General features: G+C 31.3%; 2 protein-coding genes across 3 annotated transcripts; one reads left to right on the forward strand and one right to left on the reverse strand.

The window, feature by feature from the left end:
• The first annotated feature begins 37 nt into the window (after positions 1 to 37).
• LOC145759543 (caspase recruitment domain-containing protein 9-like) lies at positions 38 to 9,724 on the forward strand. Of its 2 annotated transcripts, none has more exons than XM_082573388.1 (14): positions 38 to 136; positions 635 to 765; positions 1,111 to 1,263; positions 1,625 to 1,778; positions 2,869 to 3,055; positions 3,439 to 3,585; positions 3,668 to 3,805; positions 4,145 to 4,270; positions 4,587 to 4,763; positions 5,233 to 5,293; positions 6,505 to 6,575; positions 6,960 to 7,004; positions 7,387 to 7,503; positions 8,945 to 9,724. In XM_082573388.1, exons 1-14 carry the CDS (start codon positions 63 to 65, stop codon positions 9,044 to 9,046), a joined length of 1,683 nt encoding a protein of 560 aa, XP_082429514.1. In that variant the 5' UTR covers positions 38 to 62; the 3' UTR covers positions 9,047 to 9,724. The 2 variants fall into 2 exon arrangements, with proteins under 2 accessions (XP_082429514.1, XP_082429515.1); XM_082573389.1 differs by having other exon boundaries at positions 1,631 to 1,778.
• A 931-nt stretch (positions 9,725 to 10,655) lies between these two features.
• Positions 10,656 to 13,311, reverse strand: LOC145759461 (leucine-rich repeat-containing protein 56-like). Its single transcript, XM_082573298.1, has 2 exons — positions 11,941 to 13,311; positions 10,656 to 11,336 (listed from the first exon to the last, which is right to left on the reverse strand). Exons 1-2 carry the CDS (start codon positions 13,210 to 13,212, stop codon positions 11,130 to 11,132), a joined length of 1,479 nt encoding a protein of 492 aa, XP_082429424.1. The 5' UTR covers positions 13,213 to 13,311; the 3' UTR covers positions 10,656 to 11,129.
• Between the last annotated feature and the right edge of the window lie 388 nt (positions 13,312 to 13,699).

Below are 13,699 nucleotides of genomic sequence, written 5' to 3' on the forward strand. Positions count from 1 at the left end.
ATTATAGCTTTAAAATAATTTTTATGCTTATTTAAATAGAGATTAAATAAAAAAATGCAAAAATGATCTCTAGCGGACATTCAAGTGATGCAGAGTTGGAAGAGGAGAGCTGGAAGGAGGAGCTGACCTCTTACAGGTACCAACACTTTTGTAAAATTTTGGAGGATATTTTAACATTGTCACTTAAGATTCTGGGTTTGATCCCCACTGCTTTAATGTTTAAGATGGCTGCATAGTGTAGTGGTTAAAACACTCGACTTTACTAAATGAAGCTATGGGTTTGATTCCCACTGCTTCCATGCTGCAAAATCATTAAGTTGGGCACTAAAAAGGGTATAAACTCCTGCTGGGCCAAAATAAATAATCAGCAGATTAATTATTGATAATATTTCAAACTGCTGAAGGCATCTTAACACTTGGTCTGGGTAACAAATATAACTTTAACCGGCAGCGTGGTATATTGGTAAGAACACTTGCTTGAGACTGGGTCGGAGTAACTGATGTTACTCTATGTTTAGGTCGCGCATTCGACTTTCCCACACCGAGGATAAAGATATATACAAAAAAAAACTCTTATGTTTAGGCAGCGCAGTTGTCATTTTATTTAAAAACTTAATGCTTTCTTATATTGCAGATTGCACATAGTAGAACGTGTTGTCTATGAGCGCATGAGTCCAGCGTTGCAGAGTCTGCATGTGATTGACAGAGAAGACGACGAAGAAATCAGAAACAGACACATCAACTCAACTGAAAAGCAAAGAATAAGTAAGCATCGAAATTTTGTCCAAATTTTTTTTTTAAATATATATTTATAGTATTAACAACAGTTTATAAGAAACTATGGCAACACCATAAGGTCCTGGGTTTGATCCCAACTACTTTTACTTTGTATTGCCCTTGAGTAAGGCGCTATAAACGGTATAAACTCCTGCTAAGCCAACATTTAATCAGCAGATTAATTATCGATCAATTCTAATCTATAATATTCCAAACTGCTAGAGACAACTCGAGATTGGGTCTGAGTAACAAATGATACTCTATGTTTAGGTTGTGAAGTCGACCTTCCCGCATCGAGGATAAATAAATATGCAAAAAACTTTTTATTTTTAGACTCTTTACTAAACGTGCTCCTAAGAAAAGGCGGACAGAACTACAAGAGATTTTTGGTTGTTTTGGGAAAATATTATTCTGATATTTACAAAGATATTACAGGAAAAGAACCTGATGTCAACGAAACAGCCAAGTTTATTGATCTTGGTGCAGGTAGATTGTCAAAAAAAATTTTTGTAAGGAAAGTTTTTTTAATTTTATTTTTTTTTAAATAGTTGGCTAAAAATAAGTTTATTGCAATATTTTTTGGGTTAAGTGTTTTTGAGGTCCTGGGTTCGCTCCCCACTGCTTTTATGCAGTAGTGCCCTTAAGTAGGGTGCTATAAATGGTACAAACTCCTGCTGGGCCAAAAACTAGTAGTTTTTGAGCAATTTTAATTAAGAATTACTTAAACTGCCTAAGTCAACTTGAGACTGGGTCAGGGTAACAAATGTTACTCTATGTTTGGGCCATAAAGTCGTCCGTTCCACATCAAGGATAAAAAAATACAAAAAAAAAATATATTTTTTATTAGATTTAGATCCAAACCAAATTTCATTAATGTTAATTGACGCATTGAAAGAAAATGAAAAATTGAAAAGTAGAATTAGAAAAAACTTTGCAGTAATTGAGGAAAAAAATAAAGATACGGATAACCTAAGAACTAAAACTGAAGAGCTAAGCCAAAGGTAAAAAAAATAAAAAAAATTTAATTTCAAAAAAAAAATTTAAATTTTTTTTTTTTTTTTGTAATGTTGTATTTAGAACTGGCTTTAGTAATGGCAATGTGACTTCTCCTTGTTTGTTATCTATTGATTTTTAGTTTCTGCTTATATTTATATAAATCTCTTAAACATATGTTGTCCTATAAAAAATATCGGAAAATATATAAAATTTAAATAAAACAATATTGATTTTAATAAATGTATATTTTCGGAAATTGGCAGAATAGTGTAGTGGTTAGAACACTTGGCTTCACTACATGAGGCCCTGGGTTCAACCCCCACTGCTCTCATGTTGTAGGGCACTTAAGTAAGGTGCGATAACTGATAACTGATATGAACTTCTGCTAAGACCAAAAAACTAAATAATTTAAAAAAATAAAAAAATAAAAAGTTTTTTTTAAATAATTTTGGGAATATTTTTTAAATGCAAAAATTTTTTTTGGGTTTCAGTTTTAGTAAATCGAAAGTTGTCATACTAATATGGAAATTAAACAAAAAATAGATTTTTGCTTCGAAAATCATGATTTGAATATTGTTTTGATTATGATGTAATAAGTACATTCTTATTATTCATTTAATAACAAATGCTGTTTTTAACTTTTTTGCATTATTTGTAAGAAATCTTATGAGTAATATCAGGATAAATTTTGTATTTCCTTAAAATATTGTAAATTATAACAGTTAGCTTTACTATATATATATGGGTTTGATTTCCACTGCTTTAATGCTGTAGTGCCCTTAAGTAAAGTGCTACGGACGGTATAAACTCCAGTTAAGCCAAAAACAATCGGCAAATTAATTTTAAACTGCCAAAGTCAACTTGAGACTGGGTCAGGGTAACAAATGTTACTCTATGTTTAGGTTGTGAAGTCGACTTTTCCACATCGAGGATAAATAAATAAAAATTATGTTCACTTTAGATAAAAATATATAATTTTTTTGGTTAATTAAAATTAAAAACGTAAAAAATAAATTTTTTTTTCAGATTAGTATTTAAAAAAAATTTTTTTTTTTATTTTTTTTTAGAGTAATATTTTTTTTTTAATTTTTACAGAGTTCAACGCTACGAAAACATAGATAATGAAATTGGAACACTGAGACAAGAGGTTGACAGATTAAAGACTGAAAATTACAAGATATGCATGCAAGCATATGATGCTTCAGGAGAAAATTCAAAGCTTCGTGAACTCAACATTCAAGCGAAAGACGAACTTGATAAACTAAAATTGGAATTAGTGACGGTAATTTTTTTGTATTCAATCACCACATGAGGTCCTGGGTTTGATTCCCACTTCTTAAAGTTTTTTTAATTAATTTATTCTCGATGTGGAAAGGTTAACTTTACGGCTTAAACATAGAGTAACATTTGTTACCCCGACCCAGTCTTAAGTTGACTTTGGCAGTTTGGAATATTAAAAATTAGAATTGCTTGATAATTATGCTGCTGATTAAGTTTTTGTCTCAGCAGAAGTTTATACTGTTTATAGCACCTTACTTAAGGGCGCTACAACATAAAAGCAGTGGGGATCAAACCCAGGACCTTAACAATTCAACTCAAGTAACCACTACACCATTTTAGCTGTTAGCACTTAAGGAAAAATTTTTTAAATTTTTTTTTTTTCAGATGAAAAACTCGGTTGACTTTGAGCAACGCCACTCTGTTAGATTAAGAAGGCAACTTCAAAGTGGGCCGACTATCTCAGATTTATTAAAAAAGGACCGAGAGATCGACCTTCTTAAACTTAAGCTGTTCAACATGAATAACGAAAAGGTTAACCAAAATTTTCAATTTTTTCGAAATAGATTTTTTTAAATTTTTTTTTTCAAAAATTTTTTTTTTTAAATATTTTCAGAATAATGATGATACTGATATGAGAATTCAGATAATGCAACGTGACAAAGAAGAAGCTATAGAAGTTTATGGTGAAGCTTTGGAGAATATTAACAAGTTGAGAGTGGATTGTGCTGAAGCGGAAAGCTTAAGAGACAAAGTAAGAAAATTTAATTTTTTTAAAAATTTATCCTCGATGTTGGAAGGTCGACTTTACAGCCAAAACATAGAGTAACATTAGTTACCCCTACCCAGTCTTGAGTTGACTTTAAAAGTTTGGAATATTATTTATTAAAATTGCTTGATAGTTAATCTGCTGATTGTTTTTTGTTTAACAAAAGTTTTTACCATTTATAGCACCTCACTTAAGGGCACAACAGCATTGGAGCAGTAAGGATCGAACCCAGGATCTCTTGTAGTTGACCCTAGTGTTTTAACCACTACACCACGCAGCCAAACCGAATAAAATTTTTTTAATAATTTTTTTTATTGTTTTTAGTACTTGGAGGAAAAAGAACAGTTAGAATTAACAGTGTCGGTGTTAAGAAGCGATATTGACATGCATAGATTGAGAAAAGACTCGGTTTGGCAACAATATCAAGAAGTAGAAAAGGAAAGAAAAATGGTAAAAAAAAAAATTTTTTTAAATTAGGAAAAAAAAATTAAAAATTTTTTTTGTATGTTTTACAATTTGTATTTTTAAACTTTTTTGTTTGTTTAGTCTAAGTTCTTTCCTTTTATATCTAAACATAAACCTAATTGGCCTTATAATAATATTTGGTTTGTTATTATTTTTAACTTATTTAAGTTATATTATAACCTGTAGTGTGTTCTAACTACTACACCAAAAACAAATAAAAATATGTAAAAAAAATTAAATGTTAAAAAAAAAAAATTTTTTAAATTTGTTAAAAAAAATTTAATATTTTTATTGCTTTTAGTTATTGAAAGAAAGAAATGAAGCCCAGATGTCTGCAAAGGATTGTATGCAAGAGAAAGCTTGCTACAGAACCCAGATAAGAGAGCTGGAAGAAAAATACGATGAAGTAAAAGAGAAATTGTTTAAATGCGAGAAAGAGATTATAAGACTGAAGTCAACAACTATTCCAAAGAACGTGGTAAGATTTTTTTGTGTTTATTTAATTTTAACATAAATGTGAAGTCCAGGGTTCGATCCCCACTGCTTTTATACTGTAGTAACCTTAAGTAAGACACTTTTGACAGTACAAACTCCAGCTAAGCCAAATAACAATTAAAAAAATAATTATCGGCCAATGTCGTCAAATGTCAACTTAAGACTGGGTTGGGGTAACAAATGTTATTCTATTTAAGGTGTAAGGTTTGATTCTTACTGCTTCCATGCTGTAACAGTCTTCAGTGAGGCACTATAAATGGTATAAACTCCTATTAAGCTAAAAAAAATAATCAGCAAATTAATTTTCGGGCAAATATAATCAATAATATCTCAAACTGTCAAAACCAACTCGAGACTGGGTCAGGGTAACAAATGTTACTCTATGTTTAGGTTGTAAAATCAACCTTCCCACATTAAAAATAAAAACAAAACTTTAAAAAATTGTTTTTTAGGATATAAATTGTTGGCAGAATGGCGATGCTTTGAGTACATCGTCGAGAAGTTTTGCAAGCAGTAAGTTCAAATATTTATTTTGTTTATCGGTTAAAGGTTTAACTATTGTTTGTACAAGGTTCATAAATTTGTCTTATCTTTATAGGATTAAGTACCCATTAAAAATATGTAAATTTTGCTCAACCGTGTTTATTTTATCGAATTTTTTAGTTAGTATGTAATTTGTAAAGATTAAAATTGATCTGTATATATACGAAAAAAAAAAATTGAAATTTACGAAAAAAAAAAATTGAAACGGTGAAATTTAAATTAATTTATTTTAAAAACTTGTTATACACAAAAATTTTGATTTAGTTAAAGTCATATATTAGCGATATTCATTAACTTGAAAATAAATAAAGTTGGTGTCACTGAACACAAAAATGGTTTTAACTTTTAATAATTTCACCTACTTTTTAAGTTATACAACTTTAAAAAAAAATTAAAATTATGAAATCAAAAAGAAAAGGGAAGCCTTGTTTGTGATGACGTAGAAAGTACTAGCTTGTATACGTTCACTACGCTACTTAGTACTTTCTACGCCACACAAAAAATATGGTAACCTGATTTTTTTATGTTAATTATTTTCCAGTATTTTTAAAAATTAAATTGTAAGTACCACAGCCATTTTTTAAAGGTTTTAAAGTCATTTTGTGATTTATTGTCAACCATACTAACATGCTATATACATCACTTACAAAATTGCAAAACTCTGTAACATAACACTTTAATAGCCTTGTGGTCTGGATTTAAACTATCAAAATAATGTTGCAACACTTAGCTAATATTTGCAAGTGATAATTTACCTGCGAACCACAAACGACAGTTTATTTATTTTGTAAGTCTATAAATTGGGACATATTCATAAATCTATACATATTGTTCACTATGTTTTATTAAATATATCTACCTGCAGTATGGTGTAATGGTAAGAACACTTGCTACACCACACATGAGGTCGTGGGTTCAATCACCACTGATCTCATGCTGTAGCGCCCTTAAGTAAAGCGCTATAAACGGTAAAAACTCCTGCTGAGCCAGCACTTAATCAGCAGTATAATTATCGGGCAATTATAATCTATAATATCCCAAACTGCCACAGGCAACTCGAGACTGGGTAACTGATGTTACTCGATGTTTAAGTATATATATATTTGTTAATGCTAAGTTAGTCGTTATTTTTAAGTTTGTGCAATTTTTATTTACTTGATTATTTTTTTAAATTTTAATAGCTACTTCAACTGGCTCCCATCATGTTCAGACCAACCCCAAAATTGAACTAACTGTCGCCACTCAAGAAGAGGTAATTTGTTTGTTTTAAAATATCAAAAATTTTTTTTTTGTTTGTTTTACCTTATTAAATATAGCCTAAATTCTAACAATAGGTTTTTTATTTAAGGTCGACTTCACAGCCTGAATATAGAGTAACATTTGTTACCTCAACCTAGTCTTAAGTTGATTTGGGCAGTTTGGGATAATATTAAATATATTTGTCTTAAAATTAATCTGCCGGTTGTTTTTTTGACTTGGCAGAAGTTTATACCGTTTATTGCATCTTACTCAAGGGCGATACAGCATTGGAAGCAGTGTGGATCGAACCCAGGACCTCATGTTAGCCAAGTGTTCTAACCACTACTTTAAATTGTCATTCAATTTTGTTTAAAATTATTAATTATTTTATTTACAGGAGGATTTTCGGTCTAGACTTTATGTTACTAAGCACTACAAGAAGGTAAACACCACCTTTTTATGTCATATTTAATCATTACAGAAAACCATTTTACAAAATGGTCATATTTTCGAAAACGACATTTTACTGAAATTTAGAAAAACTTTTTTTTTTTTAATTAAAAATATTTTTCCAAAAGGGGTAAAAACAATGTCTCATTGTCAAAAAAAATGTATTATTTTCAGTAAAATGACATTTTTATGCATACGCATTTTTTAAAATGTTCATCGGGTCATTGGTTTTTTATTAAATAACAGTTATTCATCCAAAATGAGTTTGGTAAATGTAGTTTTCTGTAAATTGTATGGTTTTGCTTTTTTTCTTACGTAACCATAATTCTTTGCTGACCCTAATTTTAACTTTATATATTTAATCAATTTTTTAGTATGCATCACAAGCCCATAATGACGATCTACAAATATTAGGAGGTGAAGACAAAAATACTTTTCCTGAAATTCTGCTTTCTTCTGATTATTCGGGCGGCAATAACAAGTTGGTCAGAGTAAGTAGATTTTTTAAGTATTTTCACTTATTAATGCAGTGGAAATCTTACCGTTGAGTTCACAAAGTTAAGTTTTGTGTCTTATTTTAAGGGTTTAAATCACTCCATGTCCAGAAATTAGTTGTTGAAAGCTGAGTTTTGAGTTGAGTTGTATTTGAGTTGAGTTTTCTTCGAATTAAGTTATCCAGAATTAAGTTTTCTTTAAGTTATGTTCTCCATGGTTGAGTTGTCAAAATGTAGTTTGTCTTAAGAGTTAAGTTGTATTCGAGTTAAGTTATCCAGGTTTAAGTTTTTTTCAAGTTGAGTTGTCCATGGTTGAGTTGTCAAAGTGTAGGTTGTCTGAGGGTTAAGTTGTATTCGAGTTAAGTTATTCGAGTTGATTTTCCAGGATTGATTTTTTTTAAGTTAAGTTGTCCATGGTTGAGTTGTCAAAATGTAGGTTGTCTTAGGGTTAGGTTGTTTTTGAGTTAAAATGTTTAGGGTTGAGTTATCAAGGGTTGAGTTGTCTTCGAGTTGAGTTATCCAGAATTAAGTTTTTTTTAAGTTAAGTTGTCTTTGAGTAAAGTTATCCAGGATTGAGTTTTCGTTAAGTTGAGTTGTCCAAGTGTAGGTTGTTTTAAGGTTGAGTTGTCTTCGGGTTGAGTTATCCAGAATTATGTTTTTTTAAGTTGAGTTGTCCATGGTTAAGTTGTCAAAATGTAGGTTGTCTTAGGGTTGAGTTGTGTTCGAGTTGAGTTGTCTTCGAGTTGAGTTATCCAGGATTGAGTTTTCTTTATGTTGAGTTGTCCATGGTTAAGTTGTCAAAGTGTAGGTTGTCTTAGGGTTAAGTTGTATTCGAGTTGAGTTATCCAGAATTAAGTTTTTTTTAAGTTGAGTTATCTTTGAGTAAAGTTATCCAGGATTGAGTTTTCTTTAAGTTGAGTTGTCCAAGTGTAGGTTGTTTTAAGGTTGAGTTGTCGTCGGGTTGAGTTATCCAGAATTATGTTTTCTTAAGTTGAGTTGTCCATGATTAAGTTGTCAAAATGTAGTTTGCCTCAGAGTTAAGTTGTACTCGATTGAGTTGTCTTCGAGTTGAGTTATCCAGAATTAAGTTGTTTTTATGTTGAGTTGTCTATTGTTGAGTTGTTAAAGTTTAGGTTATTTTAAGGTTAAGTTGTATTTGAGTTGAGTTATCTTAGAGTTAAGTTATCTTTGAGTTGAGTTTTTCTGAGTTAAGTTGTCTTTGAGTTAAGTTATTTATGGTTGAGTTGTCTATGAGTTAGGTTGTCTTTAAGTTGAGTTGTCTATGAGTTGAGTTGTCTATGAATTAAGTTGTGTTTGAGTTAAGTTGTCTTTAAGTTAAATTTTCCATGAGTTGAGTTGTCTATGAGTTAAGTTGTGTTTCAGTTGAGTTGTCTTTGGCTTGGTTTACATAAAACAAAATTTTCAATTTATTTTACAGAGACGACAAGTAGCATTACGCAAACAAAGAAATTCAAACACAAACGAAATGGACTTAACTGAAACATCGTCGTCGGTTTCAAATGAAGAAATAAAATCTTAACCAACTAAATTTAAAAAAGTTTTTTTTCTAAAAAATTTCTTATTTAAAAAAAAAATTCCAAAACGACACTCACAAATTTTTTTGTACTTATATTATTTTTAATGTGGAAAGGTCGACTTCACAGCCTAAACATGAAGTAGTATTTGTTACCTTAACCCAGTTTTAAGTTAAATTTGTTAGCTAAAATATGATTGATTATAATTGCCCAATAATTAATATGCTAATTGCGGGGTTCGCACTGTTTATAGCTTTTGACTTCAGGCTGCTACAGTATTCAAGCAGTGGGGATCGAATCCATAACCTTGTGTAGTAAATGCAAGTGTTTAACTACTACACTATGCGTCAGTTGTATAAAATTCCTTTTAATTCAGCTTATTAATGTATAAGCTTTCTGCTAGTAAGATGTATTGTATCTAAACTGTTTTTTTAATTTTATAGTAATTAACATTACTAGCAGTAATTAAGTTTCCTTAATTTTAAAGTGCACTTTTTGTAAAACACTGTTTAATTTTTATGCTATACTATTTATATTTCAGATAATGAAGCAGTTATCATTTTTTTTTAATTAATAGCATTTAATTTTCCGTAGTTCCAAAATTTTTAGGAATTTAATTTAACGTTCACTGTGGTATTATTTCTTCAATCATTTTAGCTTTTTTGCATTTGTATTTAATTGCTAAGGACTTGCAGTTGATTATTTAAGTGGAATTATTAATAATTAAACAGTTTCGTTATTTGGATTTTAGAAAGTTGGATAATTATTTTGTTAAATGTGTTTTCATATGCAATCATCATCGCAATGATATTTAAAAAGAGATCCGAATTTTGTTTAAAAGTAGTTTTTTTGTGAAATAAATTCATATTTGTTGTACATTTTGTTTAGTTAAGGTCCTCGGTTTGACCGCCACTGCTTTTATGATCAAGTGCCCTTAAGTAAGGCACTATGACTGGTACAAACTTCTGCTAAGCTCAAAAACTAATCAACAGATTAATTATAGAAAATTAATAGAACCGGCAGTGTGGTGTAATGGTCAGAACACTTGGCTTCACTATATGACGTTCTGGGTTTGATTCTTACTGCTCTCATGCTGTGGTGCCCTTGCCATAAACAGTATAAACTTCTGCTGAGTTCAAACCTAATCAGCAGCTTGATTATACCGGCAGCGTGGTGTAGTGGTAAGAACACTTGCTACACCACCCCTGAGGTTATGGGTTCAATCCCCACTACTCTTATGCGGTAGCGCCCTTGAGTAAGGTGCTATAAACGGTATGAACTCCTGCTGAGCCAGCACTTAATCAGAAGCATAATTACCGGGCAATTTTAATCTATATAATATCCCAAACTGCTAAAGACAACTCGAGATTGGGTTGGAGTAACTGATGTTACTCTATGTTTAGGTTGCGCACTCGACCTTCCCACATCGAGGATAAATCTATATATACAAAAAAAAATTGGCAAATAATTATAAACAAAAATATGCCAAGCTGTTGTTTCTTCTTATTTAGGCCACTTCTTGATAATACAAAACAAAACCCATACTTTTAACATCTTTTCTTAAAAAAAATAACAAGCAAAAATAAATTGATTTGGAAGAAATGTTATACTCACAGTGGGTCTTACTAAACAAAAAATAATTCACAAATTAATAGCAGTAAGGTAATTGCATCGGCCGCCATTTTTAAAACAAAATGTGGGCCATTTTTGGCACTAAAATTATCACAAATTTTACAACTAAACTAACAACATGAAACTATAAGAAACTAACATTAAAAAAACGGTATTTTTTACAAGTTTTTTAAGTAGTTTTGCATACTGCCTGTAACTTAGGATGTGTGTACTATTTATATTTTTTTTTATATCAGGATTTCTAAAATGTCAAAATTTCTTGTTTTTTGACCAAATTAGAATTTGGTTTAAAGGGTGAAATGGAAATAGTTTTTTTAAGAGTCAGTTTTAAAAATTGTCTAGATGTAAAAAACTAAAGTCTTTATATTTGTGTGATGCGACATTTAAGAAGAACCTTCTCAAAAATGTTGGATTGCCACTGCTTTTTAGTTGGCGTTGGTGTCATCAATTACATTTTCAGTTTTGGGGCTGTACTGACTCCCTTGATGTTTTAAACCTTGCATTATTCATTGTTAAGACATCTACAGATTGATGCTCTTGGTTTAGAGACCGTCGAAACTGCATCGATCTTCTGATATCTCCGGCTGTTCGGGGTCTGGTTTGTGACATTGTTGGGGGCGTTGGTGATCGGAACGGGGGCATTCTTGTGCTAGGAGACAGGGGCTAAAAAAGAGGAAAACTGTTTAAATTTAATTTAATGGATGTTAGTGTGGTGCAACTATTAGAACACTTGGTTTTAGTACAAAATGTCCTGGGTTTGATTCCCTGCTACTTTATTGTTGTAGTGACCTTGAGTAAAGCACTATTTCACAATATCAACTACTGAACTAAAAACCAATAGAAAGATTTTTTGTATATATCTTTATCCTCGATGCGGGAAAATCAAATGCGTGACCTAAACATAGAGTAACAACTGTTACCCCGACCCTGTTTTGATTTGCCTGTGGGAGTTTGGGATAATATATATTGATATTGCCTGATAATTATACTGGTGATTAAGTGCTAGCTCAGCAGAAGTTCATACCGTTTATAGCGCCTTACTCAAGGGTGCTGCAGCACAAGAGCAGTGGTGATTTAACCCACAACCTCAATCCCCATTGAGCAATTATATTTAACAACACCCCAAACTATCAAAGTCAACTTGAGACTGGGTCGGGGTAACAAATAATACTTTACAGTTAAGCAGTGAAGTCGACCTTTCCACATCGAGGATAAAAAATTTGAAGACCTTTTTCTATCTAAGTAAAATTGAAATACCCACATGTACCTTTTTAATAGGTGGAGATGGTGAAATGTCAGGCCTAGATTTAACTTGATTTAAATTATCTGCATTTTCTCCAACTCCATTTGTTCTTGAGGTACTTTGATTGTCAGTATCTGAATCTGATGCATTTATTTGTTGGTCCGATTCAAAACTATTTGTTCGGGCAATTATGTTAAACTTAGGTGGAGTACGACGAATACCCATAGCTGTTGCAGGCCGCGACATCTTCCTGGGCTTAGTTGGTCTAAATTCTTGGTTTAAAAATGTTGTAACAGGTATAGGTGAGCGTCGACGGTTTCGTAAAACGTTAATAGGGTTACCGCAAATGGGGTCCCCAAATGTTAGATTACTGGTATCATCTTGTTGCGATAACCCACCTTCTGACCCAGAGGACCCAGGTCTGTTGGGGTTTGCTGTGGATAGGGGTAAATCAAAGATTGACATGGGGGATCGATGGGCCCCAGCAGTTGCGGGACGCTGTCGGGTAATATTATTTCTAGGGGTAAAATTATTAATGTTAACCGGGGAATGACGATGCTCCGTGTTTTTTACATCATCTAGTAAATACCCTTCTTTTATTGCATTGGTGATTATTTCAACCTCTTCTTGAGAATGGTGCGATCCAGAGGTTTTCGGTCTTTCGTTATTATTTGCCGTTAAATCGTCATCTAAGTGATTCAACGCCGGCAGTTTTTTATTCACGTATTCTCTAAATGAACAAGTTGCGTCCACTTGCGATTTATACAAAGTACAAACTGGATTTGCACTTAAGGTTAAGGTTGTAAGGTTAGGCATAATGGCTAGGTAATCAATTTGTTGAACGTCGAATATTTTATTTGCTTCAAGGTCTAAAACTTCTAAATTATCTAAAAAACTAATCGGGCTTATATCATCTATGTTATTGTACGCGACATACAGTTCTTTTAAATGATGCATGGAAGTTATTCCATCAATATCATTTAACCCGCACCTTGACATCCATAAAACAGAAAGGCAACGAAAGGACGTACCAATATCACGGACTGACAGTATCGTGCTATCACTCAGTTTAAGCTGGGTTAAACGCGGGAGATACTGAGCAAAATTACCTAATGTTGTTTCCGTGGTATTGACAACCATTTCTAAAGTTTCTACTTGGGTTAAATCATCTTGTCCGGTAATTTGTTGTAGCTTTGTCGGGGAGATAAAGTCGCTTATGATTAAGTCTGATTCTTCTAAGACAATAGGTTCTGGATTTATAAATAAATCAGTCGAAAGTTGGTCCCATTCGTCCATTTTGTAATTTTTAGGGTTTTAAACTCACATTTTTGTACGGAATTCAATTAAATAAAAACGAAATATGGTTTAATCTTAAAAAATAAGTATATTTAGTAATTTTCAAGTTGTATGCCTCTGCAAAAAACACTTAATTTTAGAACAATAATTAAATTTGTAAAAATATATTTAAATACGTTTTTATTTAATGTTTATAAACAAAAACCACAGTTTAAACGTTTAAAAAAGTTTAGTTATATTTAATTTTTAGTAAATTATAAAATTAGGCATTTTAAATTGTTTATTTTGGGTTTAATAGTCAAAAATAACGAAGTTTAAAAAATTGTTTTTGCAAAAAAATTGTTTTTATTTTTAGCGTTGAAATACCAAGGTTACCCCAGTGGTAGGAATCGTTTTTATTTGAATATTTATGGAATTTTTATAATCCTTATTTAATAAAAATTAACGAATTTAGAGTTTTTTCAACATTACAATTTTTATTTTAAAA

The sequence above is a fragment of the Corella eumyota genome, chromosome 7 (assembly GCF_963082875.1).
Source record: "Corella eumyota chromosome 7, kaCorEumy4.1, whole genome shotgun sequence".
Lineage (NCBI taxonomy): Eukaryota > Metazoa > Chordata > Ascidiacea > Phlebobranchia > Corellidae > Corella > Corella eumyota.